Source organism: Echeneis naucrates, chromosome 10, assembly GCF_900963305.1.
Source record: "Echeneis naucrates chromosome 10, fEcheNa1.1, whole genome shotgun sequence".
Classification (NCBI taxonomy): domain Eukaryota; kingdom Metazoa; phylum Chordata; class Actinopteri; order Carangiformes; family Echeneidae; genus Echeneis; species Echeneis naucrates.
Window position 1 is genome coordinate 25,405,670 of NC_042520.1, and position 27,669 is coordinate 25,433,338.

The 27,669-nt window shown below is 41.4% G+C and overlaps 2 protein-coding genes across 4 annotated transcripts; both read left to right on the forward strand.

Moving 5' to 3' along the window:
• The first annotated feature begins 437 nt into the window (after nucleotides 1-437).
• ndufc1 (NADH:ubiquinone oxidoreductase subunit C1) lies at nucleotides 438-2,203 on the forward strand. 2 transcript variants are annotated; one of them, XM_029512523.1, is made up of 4 exons: nucleotides 438-689; nucleotides 1,250-1,353; nucleotides 1,858-1,922; nucleotides 2,066-2,203. In XM_029512523.1, exons 1-3 carry the CDS (start codon nucleotides 644-646, stop codon nucleotides 1,915-1,917), a joined length of 210 nt encoding a protein of 69 aa, XP_029368383.1. In that variant the 5' UTR covers nucleotides 438-643; the 3' UTR covers nucleotides 1,918-1,922; nucleotides 2,066-2,203. The 2 variants fall into 2 exon arrangements, with proteins under 2 accessions (XP_029368383.1, XP_029368382.1); XM_029512522.1 differs by having other exon boundaries at nucleotides 503-689; nucleotides 1,244-1,353; nucleotides 2,066-2,199.
• A 275-nt stretch (nucleotides 2,204-2,478) lies between these two features.
• mgarpa (mitochondria localized glutamic acid rich protein a) lies at nucleotides 2,479-16,077 on the forward strand. 2 transcript variants are annotated; one of them, XM_029512512.1, is made up of 7 exons: nucleotides 2,486-2,741; nucleotides 4,169-4,269; nucleotides 4,385-4,487; nucleotides 6,279-6,296; nucleotides 8,271-8,552; nucleotides 10,016-10,656; nucleotides 14,888-16,077. In XM_029512512.1, exons 1-7 carry the CDS (start codon nucleotides 2,666-2,668, stop codon nucleotides 14,888-14,890), a joined length of 1,224 nt encoding a protein of 407 aa, XP_029368372.1. In that variant the 5' UTR covers nucleotides 2,486-2,665; the 3' UTR covers nucleotides 14,891-16,077. The 2 variants fall into 2 exon arrangements, with proteins under 2 accessions (XP_029368371.1, XP_029368372.1); XM_029512511.1 differs by lacking the exon at nucleotides 14,888-16,077 and having other exon boundaries at nucleotides 2,479-2,741; nucleotides 10,016-10,837.
• The last annotated feature ends 11,592 nt before the right edge of the window (nucleotides 16,078-27,669 follow it).

Sequence of the window (27,669 nt, forward strand, 5' to 3'; positions counted from 1 at the left end):
GAGCATGTGAACTGATGCTGGAGTTTTCTGCTGGTCAGGGAAACATAGTCTGGTCCAGAGCGCTGTAAACCATCTATTTTTTTTTTACTGTTAGTGTAAATAAAAATAAAATATATGAAATTGATTTGGACGTCTCCTGCATCCTTCATCAAACGAATGCGCGAGCTCACTTTGCGAACTCAACATAAGTTGTTATTAATTTTGCAGGCACGCGAGAGGATTTTCTTTATAATCATCTTTAACAACGTTAAAAGTTCGTCATTAAAACATTGGCTAATAAGTAAGGCGCAACATGCGTGTTGAATGAGCATTATTACAGGGATGGGAAGAGTTTGGACAGATTGGGAAGGATCCAAAAAATTATTCATGAGTGGGGTGAAAGTGGAAAAGGCCGGAGATATTTATTTTAATTTCTTTTAAGAACTGGATTGATAAGGAGAATTTAAACTGTAGATATAATTAGGTAGGTGGTGGTAATGCAATTAATAGGATGCCAGCTGCCTTAAAATTTCCAAGAAAATAAGCATTCACTGAGCGACTGTTCGACTTATCGCGGATCTTTGAAAGAAGTAGTCCTGCCAGGAAGTTTCATCAAGCACAGAGCTGCACGATCGAGAATCTAGCACGCTTGTTTTCGGCTAAAATGTATTTCAGTCGAGTTGTATTCAGAGCTTTTCTCGACAGAAAAGGTGAGCTGACGTGTTGGTAACTATCTCGCGGGTCTAATTTTCCCGGGTTTATGTTTCATATCGTCTTCCTCATGGTGGACGTGCTTGTGAAGTCTGACCTTAGCTTAGCATTGTTTTAGCACCATAGAAATAGATCTTTTGCTTATCGCGTATTGGCGTGTATGGCTGTTCTAACCACCATTGTTTTTTTTTAGGCTACCGTTATTTCACTGCTAATACGTTGTTGTGGGGTTTTTCTGGTTCTGTGTAGCCGCACGTTACATCACTGGGGCTAGAGAGAGGTTCAGTCTGCTCAGTTTGAGTGATGACCTGAGCATGACCTGTTTGTGCGACTATGGAATATTGTTGAATTCCATGAATTAAGCAGTTCAAAGATACGTCGTTATCTCTCAGGGAGTATATACAGTGTTATTTATTTATTTAATAAAAGAGCAGTCTTGGGTCATCGTCAGGATTTACATTGGCTGACTGTTATCGTTTTTGACTGATGTTGTTCCCTGCTTAACTGTTCATCTCTCAGCAAACGGTAGTTCTTCATCCTTGTATCATTGTAGTTTCAGTCGGAATGAGGTCTGTGTTCACCAGCTCCAAACATGACACTGCCAACCCCAACTGGTTACGAGTCGGCCTTGCCTTCGGAACGTCTGCTTTCCTCTGGGGCCTGGCAAGTCAACATCATTTTCATGCACAACATTTTAATATGATGTCAGCTTCAGCTTTGATGATTTGATGAGTAGAGTTTCAGGTTTTTATGTTTTCCAGGTTTTCTGTTAACACAGCCAACACTCATTATCTTGTCAATTTAAAACGTAGACATGCCTCGAGCAAGATTTGAAACTGACCAGTGTAGTTTTAGTAGTTCTAGTAGTAGGTTTGAGTGCACAGTGTCATCATGGAGCCCAGCTCTACCTTAGCCATCTACCTCTCCACACTAGTGGCATGTTAGTCTATTTGATTTTGTTTTATTGTTTTATTTCATTATAAGTAACAATAAGAACCCATGACAAAAAATAAAATCTACAGCTACACTAAGAACAAGCCCTCAGTCACTGCACCTCAGGGCAGTTAGACATTTTAATCATGATGACAGGGTGTAGTTTAATATGGGGAAAGTTTTGATGTAACCAGTGGGTAAATTTTAATGGCCTGTTGTGTTGTCTGCCTGCAGCTCTTCAGACAGCACAACACAGATGTACATGAGTACAAAGTAAGGCTCGGTCTGGAATAACCCTGGTATGTTCCTGCTTGGTTGATGATACTGATGTCTTCTGTATGTAGATGCACTGATTATCTTGTGGTCTGATATCTTTGTTTCTTTAAACTCAGTGTAAAGCTGCAGTCTGAACTAACTGGGTCTTTGTCCTTCCCATCCACAGGTCCAGACATTGGAATGAGATGGGTCCTACACTCATTTATTTTCACTGTCATAAATTCCTCATTCTATGTAACATACAATAAATTATGTAAAATAAACAGGAGTCATGATCGTTTGTACACATGAAGTCAGTGCTGGTGTCATATTAGTTTGAGCTATAATGTGAAACAACACGTTAAAAAGGTTATCTAACAGATAAAAATCTGGCTCCAGCACCCCCGTGACCACAGCCACAGAGGATACCGCAGTCCATCGGCATCTGTAATCTCTTAACTGAGCAAGAATTTGCCAACTCTTTCGTGTCTGAACAACAAAAAAAATTACCAACCGTCACCTACTGTCCAGGCTGTATCCTGCTTTTTCCCAGTGTGAGTGGTTCCACAGAGCAACTAATACAGACTGACTCCTGTGGTGTGCGCCCCCTCCCGTTCCTGGCCTGTCGCCTTGCAGGACTAACCGCACCTCTTGTGGCAGCACGCAACTGTGATGTGCGTAAGAAAAGGCGGGTCCGCCCCCAGGTCGTTGGACGTCAGCGTGAGCAGATCAGCCATTCATCCAAAATCTGCTGAAGCTACAGTAGTTCACAACCCGGAGAGCAGCGATGTTTTCCTGCAGGTCGGTCTGGCGGAGGTGTGGGCATTTGGCCCGGACGTCAGCCCACAGGTTACTACCGGTTGGTGAGTGTTATCATCCGCGTTAATGGGCTCTGAACATCAATGAATGGTTGTTGTACCGCCTACGGTAGGACACCGTGTCCTGGTGTTCCTCTGCGTCTGTGTATAACCGTGTTCCATCAAGGTCAAGGTGGACCTTTCTCTTACGATCGGCTAACGATCATGTGTTATCTGTGACGTCAGTGGGTGTTGGACCATTCACCTTTAATTCTTCAGGTTTTAAGCATCGTCTGCTCAGCCGTGTCCTGACGACCGAATCCAATTAGATTATGCATGTCTCGCTGTTAAACAGCAACAGGAAAAGCTGGGCTCTGTGTTCTGCGTGACATACCGACACGTAGGGATCTGACCTTCATTTGTCTCTGCTCGGCGGAGAAACATGGTTGACTCCTGGAATCACGTGGTGTTTAGACTGTGACATGATGTAATGTATAGAAAGGAAGACGCACGAGCCACACCGCCACAGCCTATTGGTGGAGCTGCTCTATTCCTGAGCAGCAGCCCCCGCCAGACACACCTTCACCCTGAGTTACTGACCCTCTATAGATATCAGATTCTGACAAGGGGAGGGGGCTCAGACCCTCAAAGCTGCATCCCAGTCCTCGCTTCCCCTTTCCATTCCACTGTCCACTCTGGACAAATGGACTAGACAAGACAAAACAAGACAAGACCAACATGTCCCAACTGCCCCCCTCCCCTTTCCACTGTGTCCCTCCCTCGTCCACCATATCCTCCCCTTTCAGCCTGCCATGTCCCACTCCAGTCCACTGTATCCTGACAGCCCTTCTTCAGTTTACTGTGTCCTGACTGCCTCTCTTCAGTCCCCCATGTCCCTCTCTAGTTTGCTGTTACCATCCAAGTCCATCATGTCCTGACTACCCCTCTCTGCCTGCCATGTCCCTCCTGAGACTCTGTCCCTTTCTAGTTTGCTGTGTCCTACTCCAGTCCACATTGTCCTTCTCATGCCTAGAAAGAAAAGAAGACTAGTTTGAGGGCTGTCAGATTCTGTGTACATCAGATGTCTTGAAGAAGGGAGATTATTATGGCTTCTGGACAGCAGCCACTAAATTTCAGGCTCCTACAGCTTTTTTTTTTTTTTTTAAACAAACGGACTGTTGTCTTTCTGTCTGAGAGTGAAGGAAGTGTCACTACAGATATCATTTTGGACAGCCATATATTTGGTAATCCAAATCTGCTGTGTTTAATCCTATCAGAGCGTGAGGCATCAGGAGCATCAGAGTGCCTCCACACGCAGGCCTGGAGATTATGTTCCTGAGCAGCAGATTTTTTTTCTAGGAGGTGTCTTTAAAGCCTCTGCAATTTGTCCTGGCTAATTGATGCTATTTTATGTTACTTAGTCCTTGAATTATTGCTAACCATCACCACTGCACTGCACTGTGGACTCTAATGTGACTTTATACTTGTTCCAGTTGTGCAGCGTCAGTCCATGTCATCAGTTCCTGGTGGATCAGGGGAGAACATTGTCTACACCCTGCTGTGTGGTGGAGCCTTTGTCGGTGCCGTCTCCTATGTAAGTCGACTGTTTTAGCTTCAACACATTTGATCAGATTATAAATAACACATCCATTGTTTTAGTTTGTCAGCAGGAAATTAAAACTAACTGCAGACATTTACCCTCTCTACAGGCATACATCACTGTGTCCACAGACAACGCCAGGTACAACACGCAGATTGAACAAATCAAGGCCAGATCCAAGCCATGGGTACCTAAAGTATGGCCACCCAAGAGTAAGTACTCCTCTGTGCCATAAGATGTGTGATGATAACAGACCAAGGGTCTTGTATATTATCCCTGAAGTAAATTCAAACTAAAATGTGGCGTACATATTAAGTTGGTAAATTTACACTTGGAACCATGCACATGCAGAATTTAACAGCTCAGCAGATGTGAAACTTGTGAGGGTGGGGGTTTGGATTTGTCTCTAGTAAACTTTTCTTTTTTTAATAGATCGGCCTAACCAAGTCATTATAAAATTGAGGTAGCAGACCATGACATACATTGGATGGATATGATCTGTTGATTTGCCTTTATGTCATTCCGTCAGAGGTTGTGTTCATGCTTAATTAACTTCTGTTTGGGGATTCATATGACACATTTTTACAAATCCACTTGCTAACTTGGCAATTCTGTCAAATATAGTTAACCACTTTTGCACCAAGACACCTACAACCTCTCTGAAGGAATTAAGCCCTACAGTGGCACAGATGGTAGAGACTGTAGATGCAACAACTGCCACTCTCCCATCCAGCTTCGACTGTTGAAGAACCTGGACAACAAAGAGAAAGCCATTTGAAAAATTCACATGAGTCTCCAGGTCAATTGAAAGAAGGTTCTTTGCTACGATGATATAAAAATTTAACTTGTGGCCATCAGACTAAATTATATGTTTGGCAAACACTGCACATCACCACAAACATACCATCTCTATAGTGAAACATGGTGGTGGCAACATCATACTCTGAGGATGCTTCTCAGCAGCAGGCCCTGGAAGGCTTGTAAAAGTTGACAGGAACATGAATGCAGAATAATATTGCCAAATTGTGGGGGGCAATCTGATTCAATCTGCAAGAGTAGTAAAACTTGGAAGATTCATTTTCAGCAAGACAACAACCCCAAGCATACATCAAAAGCTACACAGAGATGGTTCAAAGACAACAGGGTGAATGTTCTAGCCAAGTCAGAGCCTATCTCTCAATCCAATTTAGAATTTGTGGCTGGACTTGAAAAGAACTGTTCACACCCAATCCCCGAGCAACCTGACAGAGCTTGTGCAGTTTTTCAAGGAAGAATGGAGAAAAATTATCCGCATGTGCCAGTTCGATTGACACATATCCATGCACCCAAAGGCGCATCTGCCGAATACTGACCTGAAGGGGGGCAATACTTGTGCAGTCATTTACTTTACCTTTATATAATTTAGGATTATGTAGGGTAACAGTTTGTGAAAATTTGTTTTCTTTTTTATGTTTGAAGTTGTTGTTTCTTTTTTTTTTCTTTTTTCTTTTTTTTTTTTTTTTGCAAATTCTTGTCCAAAAAGCCAAATTATGTTGACTATGATTTCACGTATAAAAGCAGTAAAGGGTTGATACTTCCAAGGGGGGTAAATAACTTTTATAGGCACTGTATCTAAATGCTGCTCAGCAAAATACTCAGCAGATTAATGATGTCTTTGCTCTGAATGATCAGTTATTGATTACTGGTCAGTGGAGCCCAATTAACTACCCATGGCATCCCAGAGGATAAACACTATGATGCAAGTTAGATAATGAGATCACTTATGTCTACACAGACAAGTGGGTTCGGGAAAAAAAACTTTTTAGTAAAATCTAAGACAGGTGAAACACAGCGTGTCATTGTGGGGACTCACAGAGATACACATCAGCTGAGCTGTGACCTGTGGCTCGTTTCTGTGTTTTTACAGGTTTACACACCACTACTCCTGCACAATTAAACATACATTGTATCTGTTGTGTAACTCATTAATGCATCTAACGCACACTGTTTCTGCCTGTTTGCAGGTAAAGATGATAAGGAAGGTACGTTAAGCCTTTGATTCTTCTTCACTGCCTGATGACTGTGAATGATCACACTGACCAATGTTTGTTTTCACCTGACAATAGACTGCTTTATATATTTATTTATATATATATATATATATATATATATATATATATATATATATGTGTGTGTGTGTGTGTGTGTGAGTGTGCCTGCCAGACAGACCCTCATCACTGTGATGTCGTTGTGACAGTTGCTAATAAAACCTTTAATGTGTCTGGACATCACAACATCCTGAAGAAACCTCATGTCACAAATGCTAGCTGTTAAGGCTCACTTCTGTCTGTCCCATTCCCACAAAAGCTTGAAGGTTGGAGCATGTTCCAAAGAAAGTTATTCAACACAACTCAGAAGTTACTGAGGTTCAGGAACTTACTTGGTCCTGGTGCAGGTCTCTTGTACTAGTGAGCTATGAACCAGTGAGGGAATGAATGAACAGACCACTGACACATGGAGCAGTGAGGGTTGCTATATAGTTTCTATCCATGCTGCTCTAGGAACCTTTGTACTTTCCCAGGGCTTGTGTCCTGAAGCTGGATTAACATGTTCCCTTTTAGCTATCTGGCTTCTGGCTTCACTTATCCAGACATCTGCAATCCTTATAAGCAGATTCACAAAACTGGTTATCAACTAATTGAAGCCAGTGTTTGCTGCATATGACCAATTAATACATGGAGAAGACACCAAGCTGTAGATTTTACAGTGGAAGAGCAAACCACAATATTAAGAAAATATGAAGACTATAAATCAATAATTCAAGTAAAAAGTAACACAGTTGCAGCTGCCAGAAGCTGCAAAGAATGCTGGCAAAAAATCTGATTCTATCAGTGTGTGACTTAGCGACACTATAATATTAAATTCACACAGGGCTAAATGGCACTGAGCTACACAACATAGGGGTACATCACACTGTGTGTGGGTGTGAGAGAAAGAGAGAGAGCATTATAGACGACAAACCCATATATTTACCATTCATCGTAATTTGACTGTGGTGTGACTGGTTGACTGTGATTACTGTGTGAGCTGGGCATAACTTTGTAACCTTTCCCTAACTCTGTGTCTTTACTCTTTTCAGTGTAATGATAAAGCTAAGGTCCTCTGTGGCCGCATGGATTTTCATCCTAGAACTGGAGTCTTTGGATCTGAACAAGAAAACCAAATCCTTCCCTTCTCCTTTCGTCCTGTCCTTTCCTGCTAAGACAGAGTCCCCAGCGGGCAGTTTATATGAAGACAGTAAAGGAACTTGACAGATTTTTCCATATACCCATTTTGGAAGTTTGTCCTTGTGCTGCTTTTGTTTTGAACATGCCCTAGTTCTCAGTACACTGACATTAAATGAACATGTTAGCATGGCTAGCACTAACCATATACCAATTTGTTTAATTTGAAATTGTATGTTAATTTGAAAGGCCAATTCATGTAGTTTCATGATCAATATGATTAAAATGTTGCAGTAGATTAATACTTGGTGTGAAAATACAAACACCATTAAAATAATAATAAAAAAAAAAGATTAGCTCCCAGATTAGCTGATTAATGTCTTAAAACCTGAATGATCTCAACCAGCTGTAGTTTTGATCTGAACCTGGACTCTAAAGTCTCAAAAATCATATCAATGTTTTCTACATGTTCACAATAAAACATCAAAGCTAAGAATAATCTTAATAAGCTTCTGTTAACGACAGAGTCACTCCAGATGACTCCTATTTTGCTTACAGGATGGTAAAAACCAAGATTCAACATCTCCTTCCAACCCTGCACCACAGCCTTCCCCAATTCCCTTCACCCTCACCCTAGCTCATCCCCATGTCTGTCTTTGTCTTCTTTCAGTTTGCATGCATTATATACTGATGAGGTGATTCATTGAATGCTGCTTTCTAAATACTTGTCATGAAACTATGCTCAGCAGTAGATGACTGGATGAAGCTCTCGTCTTTCCCCTTGTCTACCAGGTGGAGAGGAAGAGAAAACTGTAACTGTGGGTGGAGGTGAGGAGGAGGAGGAGGAGGAGGAGTTGGAGGCAGCAGCTGAGGCCAAGGCAGAAGTGGAGACTTTGGCTGAGGCTTTTGCTGAAGCTGCTGAAGTTGTGGTCGAGGTAGCAGAGGGGGTTGCAGAGGCGGTAAAGGAAGTAGAGGATATAACAGAGCAAATACAAGTGGTTGAAACTATGGAGGAGGCTGTAGAAGCTGTGGCAAAACCAGCCGACATTACTGCAGAGGACCCTGACAGCAACGGTACGACTCCATCTGAGGAAGAGGCAGATGCCTCTGAGGCCTGACAGTCCACACACTCACTACAGTGACAGGCGCACACACTACCAGACACACTCTTGACTGTATCCCCACTTATGTCAAATAGCCTTTTCTTTTCTCACCACACCAAGAGCAGTCACTGGTAACAGGCTGTAGAACCACTAGAGGTTAGCCGCTTCTCCTCAGGTGCAAAGCTTTACCTTCCCCTGAGCTGTCTCTCTTTAAATGTCTGTTTTCTCCATGTCTGATGAGGCACCAGTTATTAAGCAGTCAGAGAAGCTAAAAGCAGTGAATTGGCCTCCTCGGCAGGTTGATGCTTTCAGCTATATTTTCTAAAGTGGCAGTGAGCGCTTTGTGCAATGCTCATTTGCAGTTATGGGTGAAATAAATGTGATCACACGTAACATAAATAAAAACCTGCTTCTTGACTCTAAAACAAGTCAGCCACACAGCTAAGATGGTTAGGGTTAGGGTTAACCCTTAGATGAGAGGTTGTTAAAGCTTAGTAATGAAGTGTAATATGACAGAACAGAATTTTATTGACTGTACGGTCCGTGTAACTGCTTCAGTGAGTTCTCTTCATTAGTATAATTTGAACATGTCAGAAATCCTCTGTTCAAACTGTTCAAACAATGAATAGTCATTTCAGCCTAAATGTGATCATTTTTATTTTGCTTATAACTGAATGAAGACCACTGTAAAATTTACGATAATGCGTAAGAGCCAAACAATAAAGCTTTGATTAAACTGCGAAGTTTATATTTCTTTAATTTGTCTGACCTGCTCTTTCTACCACTGCCTTCAAGTGACATTTCACAGTAAATTTTACAGATAGACTTAATCGTACTCCAAATGTAACAAAGCATTTACATCATACCTGAGCGTCTCCACTGTACCGGCGGTCTGAATCAGTTCCACTTTTACACACTGGAACTCTAGGCCGGTATACTGGGATAACTGGTGTAACCAGTTTATTAATAGAACTGAGATTCTTACAGGTGCTGGATTGCAGTGCTGCTGTTCAGCATCAATTAATTCCTGTATCTTCATGCCTTTAAAGACAAATTCAAGCGCTCAAAAGATTAACGTGACTCTGAGCTGCATTTCACTTTTAGATTAATTCAGCAATCTCAGAGGGTTCACTGCAACTACCACCTATGAATGCATATACTGTTGGGGAAGCTTTATGTCTTCCTGTAATCACAGAGTGATATATGTCTGGATAAGTGAAGCCAGATTAAGCCACTGTCCTGTTAATGTTGTGGTTTTTATCTTCTTCCTCTCCTTAATACCTATATATATATATATATATATATATATATATATTTATTTATTTTATTTTAATCAAGTTCATAAATGCCCAACAAGTTTCCTTGACTAAACCTCTCAGCTTATGTGAACTAAATGTGAGAGTCATTTTTGGATGGCTGGAATTTGTGTTGCAGTGCCGCTTGCTGCCCTAAACCAAGGGGTACCGAAGGAAGAATTTACTCCAGTTGAGGAAGCCACTGTGCCAACAGGGGTTGCACCAGCAGAAGGGACCCCTACACTAGCAGAAGTTGCACAAGTGGAAGAAGCCCCTGCACTAACAGAAACTGTACCAGTAAAGGGGATCCCTGCACAAGCAGAGGTTGCACCAATTGAAGAAGCCCCCTTGTTAATGGAAATTACACCAGCAGATGAGGCTCCTGTGCCAGTGGAAGAAGCATCTGCACTAATAGAGGTGGCAGTAGTAGAAGAGGCCCCTGCACCAGCAGAGGTTGCTCCAGTAGAAGTCCCTGCATCAATGGAGGTGGTACCAGTAAAAGAGGCACCTGCACCAGAGGTTGAAGAAGCTATTGTACTAGTAGGAGAGATGCCTGCACCAGTTGTTGAGGCTTCAGCAGCAATAGCTTTCACACAGGCGGTGGAAACAGCATGTGAAGTCCCAGTGGAGTCCCTTGTGCAGGATCCTAAAAGGGAGTACATTGTGGTTGCTCTGGATGGAACTCCCAAACCAGAAACGTGTCCTAAGGTTCTAGGAGTGGCTCCTATGACTGGTAGAAACATCCCATCTCAAGGAGGTGAAGATGCTCTTGCTTCTGAGGTAACTAAATCAAATCAAACCAGATTTATTTGTATAGCGCCAAATCATAAAAAACTCAAGGTACTCAATCAAGGTAATTTACATACAGAGCAGGTCTAGACGAAACTCTTTATAAGATGATTTAAAGAGACCCAACAGATCCTTCCATGAGCAAGCGACAATGGCAAGGAAAAACTTCCTTTAAAAGGCAGAAACCTCGGGCAAAACCAGGCTCGGTGGGTGGCCATCTGCCTCGACTGGTTGGGTTGAGAGAGAGAGGGAGGAAGAGCGAGACAGAGGTGGTCAGTCCTTCCCCCAGCAGCCTAGGCCTATACTAGCGTAGCTAAAGACTAAATGAACTTTAACTTTTTAACTCTAAGCTCTGTCATAGAGAAAAGTTTTAAGCTTGGTCTTGAAAATTGCTGAAGAGTCCGCCCCCCGGACCGATGCTGGAAGTTGGTTCCATAGAAGAGGAGCCTGATAACTGAAAGATCTGCCTCTCTGCCTCTCTGTTAATAAGCAGCAACATTCTGAATCAACTGAAGGAGATTTTGTTTGGACATCCAGATAGTAATGAGTTACAGTAGTCCAGCCTAGAAGTAACAAATGCATGGACTAGTTTTTCTGCATCACCCTGAGAGAGGATGTTTCTGATTTTCCTAATGTTTCTCAGGTGGAAGAAAGCTGCCCTACTGACTTCTTTTATGTGAGGGACAAAGGACATGTCCTGGTCAAAAATTACTCCAAGGTTTCTAACAGTGGAGCTGGAAGCCAAAGTAATGCTGTCCAGATTGATTAGATTATTAGATAGCATTCCTCTGAGGTGCTTGGGGCCAAGAACAATAACTTCAGTTTTGTCAGAATTTAGGAGTTAAAACTTTTGTCTTCCAGACATGTCTGCAGTTTGACTATCTGACTAAATTCATTTGGCTTTCTTGATAAATACAGCAGAGTATCATCTGCATAACAGTGAATATTGATGCTGTGTTTCCTGATAATGTTGCTTAGAGGAAGTAGATATAGAGATTGTTCCAAGTACTGAACCCTGTGGAACTCCATAATTGGCTATAATGTGTGAGGAGGAGCTGTTGTTTACATGAACAAACTGATGTCTATCTGATAAGTAGGATTTGAACCACCTTAGTGCAGTTCCTTTAATGCCAATTTTATTTTCCAGTCTCTGTAGTAAAATGTTATGATCTATGGTGTCGAATGCAGCACTGAGATCTAAGAGGAGAAGTATGGAGTGCTTAAGTAGTAAGCTGGAGAACGGTAGACAGTCGGTCATGACTTTTATTACCAGAGAGAGGTAAAGACCAGGATCTGCAGAGACGGTCACCGTCTAATCCTAACCCTAACCAGCGCTGTTTCTGTGTATGATGGGCTCTAAATCCTGACTGAAACTCTTCAAGCCAACCGTTCCCATCAAGGTGGGCGTGTAATTTGTTTGCTCTTGTTTTCTCAGTGATTTTAGAGGTAAATGGAAGGTTCTATATGAGTTTACCAAAACATCTGGATCAAGATTTGGCTTTTTAAGCTTGGGTTTGATGACCGCAGTCTTAAGAGTCTGAGGTACATAACCCAGAAATAAGGCCAAATTAATCAGATCTAGAATGAATGACTGAATTAATCACTGGTTCAACTGAGGTATGACTCTCTGAGAAACGAGTTTTCTTTCTATTAGTGCTGAATAATTATACTATTAATACACTGCGGAGAGCTTTTTTTTTAAGTTTTGAAGCTATCTTTCCAGGCTTGGTGAAACTCCTCTGAGTTGCTTGAACGGCAGTTTGTTTCTAATTTTTTGTGACGTCTGCAAGGTATGAATTTGGGAATTGTACCAGGGATTCAGCCTCCTTTGTTTGATTACTTTCTTTTTGTGAAGGGCAGCATCATCAAGATTTGAATACAGTATGGCCATAGTGCTAATCACAAGGTCATCAACCTCATTTGAATTTAGATATGGCATTGATGGAGATGACTGAATGTTCTCTTTAAATTTAGCCACAGCAGCTTCAGATAAACATCTTCTATAGCTGAATTTATTCCTCAATGCTGTGGAGCCCATTAAAGTAAACTCAAATGTAATAAGGTAATGGTCAGACAGGAGAGAGTTTTGGGGAAAAATTTACTTAGTAGAGATTTTGAGGATAGTGATCGAATGTTCAACAGTCCACATTTGATCGCAGTGTTATTTGAGACTGACTTTCTGGCTGTTTTAATTACAGTTAGGTTTTTGTTCTTAGCTCCTGTTCTGTCCTGTTCTCCTGTCCTGTTTAATTTGGGTTTTTTAACTTTTCTAAATTTAGGTGGTCGGGGGACAGACACAGTTTCTATAGACCTAAACATAGACAGAGACTCTATTCTATTCTCAGCAGGTGACCGCTCTGACTGAGGCGCAGAGGAGCGTGTTAAGCTGCGGCTCTGCCTCCTGGTCTCGACCTGGGATTGTCAGGGTTTTGGATTTCTAATAAAATCGGCCATATTCCTAAAAATGAGAGCGGCCCCATCCACGGTGGGATGGACACCATCTCTCCTAATCAGACCAGGTCTCCCCCAGAAAGACCTCCAGTTATCTATGTAGCCCACGTTGTTTTCGGGACACCACCTCGACAGCCAGCGGTTAAATGACGACATGCGGCTGTACATGTCATCACTGGTCCGATTGGGGAGGGGGCCTGTTATGCCCCAGTCTAGGGGTGCCTAGAGCACAACATGATAAGGCCCCATCTTCCCCAAGTCCCAAGTAGCCACTGAAAAAACAACTGTTTGTAGCAATGGATGGGATTTTATTTGTGCTCTAGGCACAATACATTTACAAAGATAAACTAAAGGTGAGCTCTAGGCTTCAGGGTCAACCAAGGCCAAAACAACAAATAAAGGATTCCTAACTATAAAAAAAAAGGCTTCCCTATCCAAGACTACTCAAACAAAAGACAGAGGACTTACCTCCCTGCCAAACAAAAACAAGAGAAAAAAATAACCTTAAACCAAAAATAGCAGTCCACCCCTACTGCTCACAAGTTCCTAGTGCGGCACCAAGCAATCTAGTGTGTCTGGTTGGGAGAGGGGGAAGATGAGCGAATGCCAGCTGCCTCCTTACACAGTAGCGCCTTGGCAGACCCGAAAGCAGCCTGGCAAGCAGGGGACCACCCAAATTTCTGACTGACAAGTCCTGTGAGAGGAGCCACCACATCAGAAAAGTTTATACAAAAACCCTGACAATAGCCACACATCCCAAGAAAGCGGCGCAACGCTCTTTTGGACTGTGGGACAGGGTAATCAGCAATTGCTTGTACCTTTTCGGCTAGTGGGCACACCTGCCCCTGACCTACCTGTTTTCCCAAATAGATAACAGTGGCTTTGCCAAACTCACATTTTGCCTGATTTAATGTGAGGGAAGCCTCGCATTAGAGACGGCTGAAAATAAGGGATAGCGTGTGTAATTGTGGCCGGAGAAAACTACAGTGTCTGACATCATTTTAGCAAAAGTACACACCGATTCCACATTAATTTTTGTGACTTCCGACTGGCGAAGTCAGTTGTCGTTACTGCCAATGTGAATAACAATATTAGCATATTTCCGTTTACCCTTAGCCAGCAGTTTCAGATAAGACTGGATGTCGCCTGCTCTGGCCCCCGGGATACACTTCACTATGGCCGCCGGTGTCGCTAACTTCACGTCCCTCAGAATAGAATCGCCAATCACTAGAAACGGCTTTTCAGCGGGTGTGTCGCTGAGAGGGGAGAACCTGTTGGAAACATGAACTGGTCGGTGGTGAACCGGGGGCTGCTGCCTACGACTTGTCTCAGACAGTCACCCAGCTGCCCTGACTAGATCCCGGCTGCTCAGGAGCCACTGGGGGGGAGGAAACTATCTCAGCTACCATAGGAGCTGGTCTAGGTCAGCCCGCACTGGCTACAGGGGGCGGCTAGCGACACCAGTATAAGCTGGGCTAGCTAAGGTGCGGAGCCGCGACTCTAACTAAACTAGTTGAATTAAGACTTCAAGTGTATAGTACAGTGTAGATACAGATATTTTTATATTTACACTGTATTGATACTGTGCTGTAAATAGTGTATTGACAAGAACATAATACTGACAGTCTTAGCTGTACAGTGGAACCGTTTTTGTTATCAAGATGCTACAGTTTAACTGCAAAATTAATAACAAATAAAATAGCTCCACACCGTGGTTTGACTTTGATGTTGTCATTCAGACTGATCATTAATTCTTGTTTTCTGTCCTCAGTAAACAGCTGCTAAGTGTTTACTTGGTATCCTGAGGAGGAAGAAGATGTACCTTTCTCAAACACTTTCCCTTCCTCCATTTCATCCCAAGACACATCTGATGTGTTATTTCACTGTGAAGACACTCAATACAACTGTCATCCCACTGTTAGCAGCAGTTAACTTTTAGTAGCTTACATTGTAACTTGTGTGAATTATAATCCTTTTACAGATGTGAATAAAACTGAGGCATGCAGTCAAAAGTTTAACCTTTTCCAATCTACTCCCTCAAATATGAAGCCCCTGGCAAGGCTTCATGCCCCCACCACGTCACCTAATCACTGCTCTGCCACTTGTAATGAGACCTACAGTATTATGTCTTCAGGCATTGCCTTTCTTCATGCTTCAAATCAAATAAAATCAGATTTATTTAAGTTGGGTCGAGTAGGGAGAGAATAAGAGCAGGAGGAGGGGATATTCACTGCGGGTGCAGGCGGGGCATATGATGCTGCATGAAGTTCATGAAATATGGGACCAGCAGGCGTTGCAGGAACATGGGATGGAGATGAGTCACCACCTGCAGGATGAGGACAGGGAGAGAGAGGAGAGGAACTGGGAGAGACAGAGACTTCGGGAAACATGTTTGTTTTGAAATTGCAATCCAAAGCAAACTTTTTTTTTTTTAAGCTCTCAGTGGGTTAAAGCCCTGAACTGTGTTTGTAAAAGAAACTGAGCAGAAGTATAATTATAAGTATAATTTTCCTTTTGGTGATAATCAAATACGCAGTAAATAGATTATTTGAGCGTATTAGCCTCCTGTTCTGATCCAGGGGATGGATCAGCAGCACCATGTTCTGTTAGTCAGCATCTTCCTGTTCTCATCAAACCTTAGTAGGTATGAACTTTGTGCTTGCAGCAAGTATGAACTGTCATGAAACTGCAACTTTATGTTGGAATTCAGTATGTCAGAAGGAAAGTCTCCAGATGAAAGGCTTTGATGGTTCTTTGGTTTCCTCAACTCTGCTATTGACTTTTTAGTGTAACCAACAGTATTTGAGGCACACATGACACCAAAGGAAGAAGTGAACATGAGTGTCAGTTAAAGAAAATTCAATTACATTCAGAACATTACTCTTTTATTATTATTATTATTTCTGTACTATGATGTGAGTTGACTGTGACATGTCTATTGCTTTTCAAAATAAAAGAGGATTAAATATTTGATTTGGTCTGTTGATTTATAATATTACCAGGACCACTTGAGAGACCTCAGTGGAATAGAGCTTGTCTGTTCCTGAACCACACAGTTTGATGATTCAAATCTTTGTACTAAATCACAAACCATGAGTCCGAGGTCTACGTTAACCCAGATCCTATGAATTCTCTCATTGGCGGCTACTAAATGCAAAAGGCGAGTCCAGCCTGCTCAGGTGTGTTGTGTCACTGTTGCTCTGCACTCTGGCTGCAGCACCACCCAACAATCACCTGTACAAACACTTCACGTAAGACGAACCCACAGGCATTCACACTTAACCTAACATGAAAGCAGCCCAACCCTGTGGGCTTTCCCAAAAAGCAGGATTGAGGAAAAATTGTGCATCTATTTTGATTAGTCTGATTTATTTGAGAGTTCTGTTCCATGTTTATATGATTTCCCACTGAGTTACCATGGTAACTTGTGCTGATGAATTAGCCTGGTCTGGGGCAGGCTAACTGTCAAGCTTAGTTTAGCTGTGTGTGTTGAAGGTCATTTGATGGGCAATAAAAATTTCAGAAGTTCCACTCTGTGATTCTCCACATTCACAACATTGTGAAAAGATACACAAAATGAAAATCCTTTAAAAATCACGTCACACTACTTACATTGTTTGCAATTTCAATTAATCAATAAAACCTGTTAACCCAAATCATATTTCATGATTGGCTACTTAACATTCAGAAAAAAAATTTTGATTTTCACCTTTCTTTAAATCAGTAATTGGAAGAGAGGCTAAAAGGAAAAGGTGAGAGGGAGGGGAATAAACTGCAATTTAGATCCTTTAGTTGGATGAACGCAGTAGGCTGTGATAAAATGGCATGTGCACTGACCTCTCAGCCACACACTTTGCACTGAAAAATCTTTTTATATTTGTTCTCGATTTCTGTTCAACAATCTTGAAAAGTGGGGTTCACGTATCCAAACATCTCAGGGAATAGGACAAATTAGAAACCTATATCTATTGTAGTAATGTTGCTTACAAGTCATCCTACACTTACATTTAAGTAAGTCTTATAATGAATGAACTAAGGTTGTTAACCTTAGGTCTGTCCGATTGGAGACCTCACCCTTCCCACCCTCTTGGGATCTCCTGGGAGTATCTATCTTTAGGGTTTTTCGGGTTATTTCTCACGAAAGACACAGGATGGACTTCTAATCCATACTGTCCTGGGTGTCGTCTTTCCAAGGTTTCAGCTGTCTCACTGGTGGTCACCTACCTGTTCTTGGTTGTCACCCAGTCTATTCCTAGGAGCCTGAACCAGATGATAAGTCTCCAGGATACACTGGCACACATCACAAGTGTTGTGACCAGAGTTGTAATCTTATCCTCAATGTTTTTTCACCATTTTTCCTGTTGACTTGCAGGAGGACTTCAGTGGGTTCCCCTCGACACAATAACCAGACATAGGTGTTCAGTTTCAAAGGCTTTTACTGTGGAAGCTCAGCTGTAGCCAGAGAAAGAAATACAACCCTAAGAGCCACAGCTTGTGCTTATGATTGTGTGATTGTGTGTCATGGAATTAACATATTACCTACGTTTATTGTGATGCCCCACGAGAAGAACTCCACAAATCAACATTGTCTGTAAAAAGTAAGAAAGCTACTTCAACTTAAGTTATGGAAAAATGTCATATTTATTTTGAAAATTTTGTCTTAAACAACAACTCTTCCTGAGATCATCCTGACAATGCCCATTAGAACTAGGACAAATCTGAATTCTTCACAAATTGTAAACAACATTGTACCTGTCCTGTACAACATTTTGTAGCATTTAAAGTACACAAAAAATAACATGTAGTGTAGGACAGACTAATATATTGAACAATAATTCAGGTCAGGAATTTTTATTTTACCAGCTAACAAATGTTCCAAAGAAACCATAAAAAAAACCCAACTCTATGTCCATATTTAAGCTGTGGAGTTTATTTGTGCTGTTGAATGTAACTTCTGAGAAACAATCACAAAAAATAGGTTTTATTGATCTGATTCACTGGCTTTCTTTCTGCCTGTAGGCTAACGGTTGTTTACTCTCCTTGGCTCTATTGAAAGTAATGCGCATAATTTTTTTCTTACTGAACAAGTGTGCTTGTGCATATGTTTTTAGACACTTCACAAAAGTACAGTAGCCTTCTGTACGTTGTCAGACAAAAGGCGAACCCTGCCCCCTTCTTTCACAGCAGTTCAGCTTAGAGTCAGTTCTTTGTCTGTGTGAACAAGAAAGCAGGTTCCAAATGAAGTGCAAACAGTTGTATCATTTCTTTTCAGTTCTCAGAATTTTTTTGTAAATTTGTAAAAACTGATCTTTATACATTTTATACATATTATGGAACTGATTAGAATAATTTATTGTAAACAAATATGCTTGTACATTGTTTACATGAATCCTAATTAGCTCAATCATTCCTCATCCATCCATTATATCCCAGGTTCATGGGATGTACAATATTTGTCTGTGTCCATGTATGACTGTATTTTTAGTTTAGCCCAGATTTTAGTCTTTTTCATATTTATATTTATCTACATTTTTCTTTTCTATTTATTTCTATTCAGTTATTTTTCTATATTTTTAGCATATTTCATTTTGACTACTTTTATTTGGGGGCCGACCCACGGGTGTGGTCTGTTGGAATTTGCAAATTTGGTCTAATTAAATTTCCCCCCTTTAACTTCAGGGCATAGTGAGGGCGGTGTTTGGATTTGAAGCTATGCCTTTCATTCAGTTTGAAGTTATATCTAAGTTTGAAGTTTGAAGTTATATCTAAAACAAAGAGAAATGTATCGTTGTATTGTACAGTTTTCTCTGCTTGTTGTGGTTGCTTTGGTGGACATGGTTTTATCTTATTCACTGTCACAGAGCACACAACCAATTTAACTGAGAAAAGAACATTTTCATGCATATCTTGGTTGTGGAAAATTAGAAATGTATGACCATGGACTGTGTATGAAGTTTCTTTTTCTTTTTACAGAACAGTTATAGGCAACAACTAAGCACATAGATTACGGTGCTCAGGCAATATGCCACCAGTTCAGGTGGTTTGTCATTCAGGTGGCACTGTTGTTACACAATTGGAATAGTTCCTTGTCCGGTGTAAATTCTATCTCAGCCAAATTATCTCATAGAAAACTGGTTTGAACAGCTGTGAAGTCCTCTTCCTGCGGGTGGAACAGTTCGGCATGTTTGCAGTCTCTTATTTGAATGGAATATCCAATTTCTTATTATATCAATCCTTGTGTCCTTGTTGGCCTGGATACATTCCAGAGCGTTGCCTGATAATGTTATCAGGCCAACCCGAGTGGAGGGTCAGAGAAGGGGTACCTCTCTGCGGGGTTAGGCAGGTTTATGCTGATTTGTGGCATGAACTGCAATTTATTGTTTTGAGAAAGCAGAGTCTTTCGATGCCAGGTTCAGATAAAGGTCCAGGACGGCCTCCTCAACCACCTCAACAGACAGAGCATTTATGACTGCAGGGGGAAGAGGAGGGCACTGTTTGCTGCAGTCAATTATTAAAAAGGAGTCATTACTCCATGTACTGAAGTCACTCACCACTGGTCCATGGTCAGTGTCATCATCATAATGAGACTGGCATTCATTAGTGTACAAGACAAACAGAAGTGGAAAGAGGACACACCCCTGGGGAGATCCAGTGGAAGACAGTACAGCACCAGAAAAAACGCGGTTAACGTTCACCTTTTGACATCTGGAGGTTAAAAAGTCAACTAGCCAGGCTATGAACCCTGGACTGATGTTATGCATCTTTGCTAGTCTGTCTGCTAAAATATGGGGTTGTATACAATTAAAAGCTGAGGAGAAATCAGTGAAAAGGTACCAAGTAAGTAAGCCAAGGGGTAGCAGCTCTACTCTGAGTTCCTCTTGTCTCTAAGGGAGAAGCCAGGTACCCTTCTGAGGAGGCTCATTTCAGTTGCTTGTACCCGCAATCTCATTCTTTTGGTCATGACCCAGTTCTCATGAGGAATTGGGGAAGATCAAGAGCTTCAATTTCCAGTTCAGCTCTCTTTTTGTTACAGTGACTGCAGTACCACTCCTGCTGGTCCGATTCTCTGGCCAATCTCAAGCTCCAAGGTCCCCCCACTCATGAACAAGACCCCGAGGTACTTGAACTCCTTCACTTGGGGCAAAGACCCATTCCCAATCTGGAGTAGACAGTTCATCGGTTTCCTGCTGACAACCATGGCATCTGATTTGGAGGTGCTAATTGTCATCCAGGCTGCTTCATACTCAGCTACGAACCTGTCCAGTCAGAGCTGAAGGTCACAGACCACATCTTCTGAAAAAAGCAGTGATGCGATCCTGAGCCCCCCAACATGCAACCCCTCTCCTCCTCAACTGCACCTAGAAATCCTGTCCATGAAAATCACGAACAGCATCATTGACATTGCGCAGGCCTGGCAGATGGGAACAGTCACTTGGAAAAGTTCGACTTACTGCCAAATACCCACACACAGCTCTCGCTTTGGGCACACAGAGATTGGATGGCCCTTAAAAGTGACCCCCTCACCCCAAACTCCTGTAGCTCCCCCCAACAAAAACTCCCAGGGGACCCGGTCATATGCCTTCTCCAGGTCCAAAAAGCACATGTAGACCAGATGGGCATACTCCCAGTCTCCCTCCAGGATCCTCGCAAGGGTGAAGAGCTGGTCAGTTGTTCCACGACCAGGATGTAACATGAATTCTTCCTCAATCAGAGGTTTGGCAGTTGGCCTGACACTCCTTTCCATCACCATGGAGTAAACTTTCTGAGGGAGGCTGAGTAGTGTGATGCCTCGATAGTTGGCACACACCCACTGGTCCCCCTTTTTTATCAAATCAAATCAAATCAGATTTATTTGTATAGCGCCAAATCATAACAAAGTTTCGCAAGGCACTTTACATATCGAGGACTAAACTCTTGATAAAATGATTTAACCCTATGTAACCAACCATAGAGGAAGTCCGCCAGAGCATACCTTTACAATTTTACATGCTATGGTGCCATTTTTTGGAGTATTTTAATTTGCTACACATCAATACAATCCTTAGATTGCAAATTTAACCTATGACCATATTAACTATATAAGTTGATAGAAAATGCAATAAACCACAAAAAAAAAATAATTTTTTTAAAAACACATATTTTCCCATATACAGAAATGGTATAGCTGTATCCCTCAAAATTGTAAATGTAAAAAAGTTGCACAAAGTCCTTTCAAACCACAGGAAAGTTATTTGGGGTGTGTTCATTGCTTAGTTTCTGAGATACACTAATTTTTATAGTCTGCACCAAAAAACGAAAATAAAATGAGCATTTTGTACAATATACAAAAACATGCCATGTTTCTTAAAATAAACTATTTACAAGAGTGTAATCCAGTGTCTAAGTGTGCTAGGTTCTTCTGAGCATAACTATCTTCATATAAGACTATGTTCAGCCATGAAAAGTGCCATTAATAAGAATAAATGAAAATAATTTTGATGTCGTTTTGTGTGGAACATCAACACTGCACACAATGCGTTAGACGTTTTCAGCAAGAGAGTAATATAAGAATTGTTCATATTTGGCATGAGATTCTTTCACTTGTATATTAGTAGTGTATTATTTTTCTCTATCCCTTCAACAAGGTTGGCTTCATCTCCACTGTCGGCAGAATCTGCACCAGATGAGTGGTGATCATCACCATTTTCATTCGATGCCATAATTAGCATGTAAAACTTTTTAGCACTTCCATGACCTATAATTATGTGTGTAGGAGTGTGTGATGTGTGTGGTCTGGCATGAGTAGGCTATGTGTGTCTAAGTATTTTTTATAAGAGCAAGAATTAAGATATGAGCGAGAGTGACTACGTCTAAGTCTAAAGCTAATAGTTGATCGCGGGAAAAACTACAACTCCCAGGAAAACAACGTCACTTCCGATTATCCCAGGTCATGTGGCGAGGGGTGATACTCAAGAGGGGTGTGATAGTTCATGTTGACAATGACATGGCATAGATTTCATCATTGGAAGGGCAGTAAACAGCTGCAGCATAGATTACAATAGTTTTGTTGTTTGCGCTTTCTCTGCTTTTTTTTGGAAACACTGGTATACACTGAAAGCCTGGTATTAAAGTGTCAATCCTCTGGTTTAAAATAAAAGAAAATATTGCTCTATCTTCAAATCAAATCATATAGAGCAGGTCTAGACCGAACTCTTAATAAATTTTAGTATTAAATACTCTGAGCTACTGTTCAATGCATATGCACAGTAAACTGTCCCCCCTGCCTATGGCACAGGGAGGCTACCCTCTCGTCCACTGGGGTAAACTCCAACACAGCAACAATCAGCCGGAGACTTGTGAGTATCACGCCTCATGTCTTGGGGAACTCCAGAGAAGAAATGAGTCCAACCACTATCTCTGCGTGGAGGCAAGCTACACCAAATCCAACCAGTAGTACTCCACCTCCCGCACCAGCTCCAGCTCCTTCCCCCACAGCAAGGTGATGTCCCTACCAGGAGCACGAAGCTCCAGACAACATAGTTCTTATGTTTACTGGGAAGCACAAACCTCTCCACCACGATAAGGTGGTGATCCTCAGAGAGGAACAGAGATCAAAAGAAACAGATTACCAAAAAAGCAACTACAGTTCTGAGCCCACAAAAGAGGTCAACTGAACAGAACCAAACATACCAAACTGACCCAACAAACAGATGGGGCACATTTAAGATGGCCACAGATCAAACCACAGTGACGCAAAGGGGTAAGACACGACACACACAAGCAAACAAACAAAAATAACAACAACAAAAAAACTTGACCATATGACCAAAGAAAATGTATCCAAAAACTAGTTTAAAGAAAAGTACATAAAATGCATTTTAAAGAAAACTTATGCAGCCCTGCTGCCTGTTGTCATTGACATATGTCACAAAATCTTGGATCAGCTGCAGCACTGAACTAAAATTGGAAGCTGGGATTGCAGATGAAAATCAGCTTTTTAAGCTATTTGGCTCTTTATCTTTAATGTCACATGGTCCACTACATATCAAACATATATATATTTGAGACTCAAATGGAACCCAGTGTTGGTGAGGTGAAGAGGAAGAAACATCCTATTTATTCCTTTCTTAGGCTCAGTCCCACGTGAACAAATATTTCAATTATGTCATTAACACATTCATGTCATTTAATATAAATTGCTTGGTGGTAATAAACTCATCATTATCAAAAACACTGATCATTTCTGACCAAAACCTTCTTCAGTCAGTGTTCCTTATCTGTCTTCATAAAGCTTTACTTTAAATTAATACGTTTTTTGCTATGCACGGGAAATCTCACACAGTTAATTTTATGCGCTATGCATGGACTCAGAAACACATTTTTCTTTTCACTTTGTTTACATTTTCCTTATATACAAAAACTTTCAATTGGGAATACAATTTTACAATACAAAATGATCTCCTTTATAAATAAAATCTACAAGGCCATAGGCATAAAAAATTAAATAAACCAGCATAAAAAGAAAAGAAAAGAAAATACAGGGCTCCTCATTTATATCATAGACTTCAAAAAAACAAATATTTTGTTGCAATTTCTGTCAATTCATAAATGCATGTATACATTTAGAAACTTCAAAGAAGAGTAATATTTATTTAGTTCGCTTTCAAACCAAACTATTGAGTAGAGTGCAGAGGCCCTTTGTCCAAATCTGGCACCCGACAACCCCCGATTAGAGCATTCTTGGATGATCTCTCAGAAACCACAACATCAGTGCCCAGTTGCAGATGGCTCCTTCAAGGTCTTGATTGACTCATTACTTGGGTGAGAATGAGTTTCAAGCCCACGAAATCCAGGTCCTTATTTTTGAGGAAAGGAAAGGTAACCGACCGCTTCCGCTTCAGTATGGCAGACACCGAAATTCAATCTGTGTCAGAAGAGCCTAGGCAAGCTCTTCACTAGTGAGCTGAAGGATACTGCTGCACATCAAGACACCAGTGATAACTTCAACACGTGGCTCTCAGCTGTAGACAAGTCAGGACTGCCTGGGAAGTTCAAGGCTTGAATCTATCAGCACGGCATCCTGCCTCATCTCCTCTGGCTGCTGCTGATGTACGAAATCTCAATTACCACTGTGGAGGGTTTCAAGAGGAAGATTGGCCAGTGCCTGCGCAGGTGGCTGGGCCTGCCACGGAGCCTATGCTGCATTGCTCTGTTTGGGCACAACACCAAGCTGCAGCTTCCCTTCAGCCATTTGGCAGAGGAGTTCAAGGTTTGCTGGGCCAGAGAGGTCCTACCCTACAGAGATTCTGCTGACAGGAAAGTATCTTCAGCAGGCGTGGAGGTTAGAACAGGAAGGAAGTGGCGTGCCCAGGATGCAGTAGAGTGGGCAGATGCGAGGCTGCGGCACAGCACCCTGGTAGGCACCATGGCTACAGGTCGGGCTGGGCTGGGTAGCAACCCAAAACTATGCTCCAGTAGAGCCAGAGGGAAGGAAAGGTGAAAGCTTATCTAGGAGGAGGTTCGTGCTGAGGTGGAGGTGGCTCGCTTCAGCAGAGTGGTGTGCATGAGCAAGCAGGGGGTCTGGACCAAGTGGGAACTCATAGCTGGCCGCAAGATCACCTGGACCGGCAGAGCCACACCATTTCAAGTTCTTGGTCCAATCGGTGTATGATGTCCTCCCAAGGCCCGCTAAGCTGTTCACCTGGGGCTTGGCTGACTCACCTGTGTGCCAGCTCTGCCAGAAAAGAGGAACACTAGAACACATCCTCAGCTGTTGCACAAAGGCCTGGGGAGATGGCAGGTATCGCTGGCGCCATAACCAGGTCCTGCGGGCAATGGCAGACACCATCTGCACTGGCATCAATATCAGCAGGCAGCAGCATTGCCTTTGTCAGAGCAGGGGAGAAACCTCAACCCCACAAGAAGACCCAGGGGGGACTTCCTCACAACAGCAAAGGATTGACAGTGTTTGCTCTGGGATTTTTTTTAGCAGCAGTGGCAGGGGGGTAAACAAATGGCACTTGACTCCAGATTTAACTTTCATAACCTATGTATTGGCTGGCCAGTTGAAAATGGTTTTTTCCCTTACAATCACTACAACTTATACATCTCAGCCATATACGATGTCAGAAAAAGGCTGAATGTAAAAAGTAGAAAGAAAAAAAGGCAGTAAAAGGCTAATGACACATGATGACTGATATCTTTTCCAGGGTTTCAGGTGCTTTATTCCTCACGACTAAACTTCTCTGACTCTGACCTGGTGTCTGACATGATGTCACTTTCAAGACCACCACTGCTAAATGAATGTAGAGGAAACACTGATTGGCATCTCCTGGTTGACCGAGGGAGGCTGCTGCGATTCCCAGACATCATCGCAGCTACGACACTCCGGCCAGATATGGTGTTGATGTCCACATCCAGCAACCAGGTGGTGCTCCTTGAGCTAACTGTTCCCTGGGAGGACAGAACGGCAGAAGCCCAGGAGAGGAAGAGAGCAAGATATGCAGATCTTTTGTCTGAGTGCTGGAGGAATGGGTGGAAGGCCTGCTGCGAGCCTATTGAGGTGGGCTGAAGGCAAGTCCTTACACTGGGTCCTGGGGCTCCCAGGGATTTGTGGACTGCATAGGCAAAGAGCCACCAAGGACATCCTGGAAGCAGCCGAAAAGTCACTGAACATGAATAAAAGGTTTAGTAGTTTAACATTCCGCACTACAAAAACAGCAAGGCTCAACTTCAAATCCAAACCTTTTCTTTAATGTTTCTGCTGCTGGTTATAATCAATAACCATTTTAAATTGCAATTCTTTGGCTTTTGGTGTGATTTGCCATTTCAGATATTTTTCAAATTTGTTCATAATTTTTCGCTTACTTTAGCTTATTTAAATGTTTGTTGCCCTTGTATGACCATAAAAAAGTTCTGCATATTGTTGCATTTTTGATCAGTATTTTACAATTGTCCAATTTTTAAATCTGGTTAGACTATCTGTATATGAGTATATTGAATGAGAGAAAGTATTTTTATCAACTGTACTAGTGAAACTGGAATAGCTTTACATATTTTGTTGTATTCCGTTGTATGCACTGAATATTACATTTTACATGGAAAAGGTTGTGTTGTAAGATTGAACCATGTTCAACTATCAGGTCAGCAACAAAAATATTTTCTTATCACACCATATTTGATAGAATGAGGTTTTTCTATTTGATGTAATTGTGCTGTTGTGACACAAGATGAAGCCACGTGGACTTAAATTGCGGGAAAATATTATTTTTCCAGTTTCGTTACACTTGATGGAATTTTTAAAGTTTCAAAGGTAATTTTGTGACTTCAAAGTCACATTTTAGCAAAAATTCTAAACCTCCTACTTTATTAAATATATTTTTGTGGATATGAAACCAGATGGATTCAGGTTGTGACAGAAAGACTTTTATTCAGTTTACTCTAAACATTCCGACCCTGGATTCTATATCTTGTGTTTTTAAACCTCCTTTATTCTTATCTTTGAACAATTGTGACTTTTTCATGTAGAGTGATTTATTTCTCTATATAAACATGCACATTATGGAATTTCTTTCTTAACGTTTTAGGTAATAACATTTAAAGATGCATGGATTCAATGACGGATTGATAATCCATTATGTCTAAAAATTAGTCTGACTTTGTTGTGTATATTCCTACCTTTAATTAAAGCAGAGGAAGAGGATAAACATCCTTTTTCTATACAGTCTATAAATGATTTGTACACAGCTCTTTGATGTCGTTCCAGAAATGTTTATAGAATTATATTGTTATACCATCGATTCCTGGAGATTCTTCATTTTTCATTTGTTTGATTGCCATTTCTATTTCTGTTATATTTAGTTCCTCTTCTACAATGTTTTTTCCTCCTCAGTTAGTTACAATCTGCACCTTGGAATTTTGATTCCTTTAGATTGTTGTAGAAAAGACAAATTTCTTCATTAATTTATTCTTATATATTCTATATATATTCTTATATATTCTATTATTACATTTTTTTTCTTCAGTTTACAAATCTTTTTACTTTGCCTATGTTTTTCTCGTCCAAATAAGTAGGCAGAATTTTTTTCTCCTTGTTCAAGCCACCTGGCTCTTGATCTTATCAATGCACCATTTGCTCTATTCATGTAGAGCTTGTTAAATTGAATTTGAAGAGTGCGTAACTCTCCCCTTTCCTCTGTCGAAAGTTCCGATTTGTTACATGACTTATTTATGTTTTCAGTCGATTCTTTTTCTTTACATTTGCGAACCTGCGATATTTCTTTCCCAGTTTCAAGAACTCAAGAAAACGCACCTGAGTTCAGATCAGATTTGCAGCTGAGGTCTCGACCATTACTTGTGGGGACGGACCTGATCATAAGACACTAGGTTAACTGTGAGCTGTCACATTCAAAGTGAATGTTATTACTGGCTGTCCTCTACCTTTAAGGGGAGTCTGAAATAGTTTCAGTTTACATCTCTAAAAAAACTACAAATTAGCGTCCTTATTGTTGATGGGCGGAGTGTTGTTGTGACATCACAGCGGTCTGAGAGTTGACCCGTTAGGTCGGTTGTGGC

Coding starts and splice junctions, on each gene's coding strand:
- ndufc1 (XM_029512522.1), top strand. CDS start 644: ATGTATTTCAGTCGAGTTGTATTCAGAGCTTTTCTCGACAGAAAAG. Junction 690..1,243: donor AGCTTTTCTCGACAGAAAAG/GTGAGCTGACGT, acceptor GTATCATTGTAG/TTTCAGTCGGAATGAGGTCT. Junction 1,354..1,857: donor CTGCTTTCCTCTGGGGCCTG/GCAAGTCAACAT, acceptor GTCTGCCTGCAG/CTCTTCAGACAGCACAACAC.
- mgarpa (XM_029512511.1), top strand. CDS start 2,666: ATGTTTTCCTGCAGGTCGGTCTGGCGGAGGTGTGGGCATTTGGCCCGG. Junction 2,742..4,168: donor CCACAGGTTACTACCGGTTG/GTGAGTGTTATC, acceptor TACTTGTTCCAG/TTGTGCAGCGTCAGTCCATG. Junction 4,270..4,384: donor TTGTCGGTGCCGTCTCCTAT/GTAAGTCGACTG, acceptor CCCTCTCTACAG/GCATACATCACTGTGTCCAC.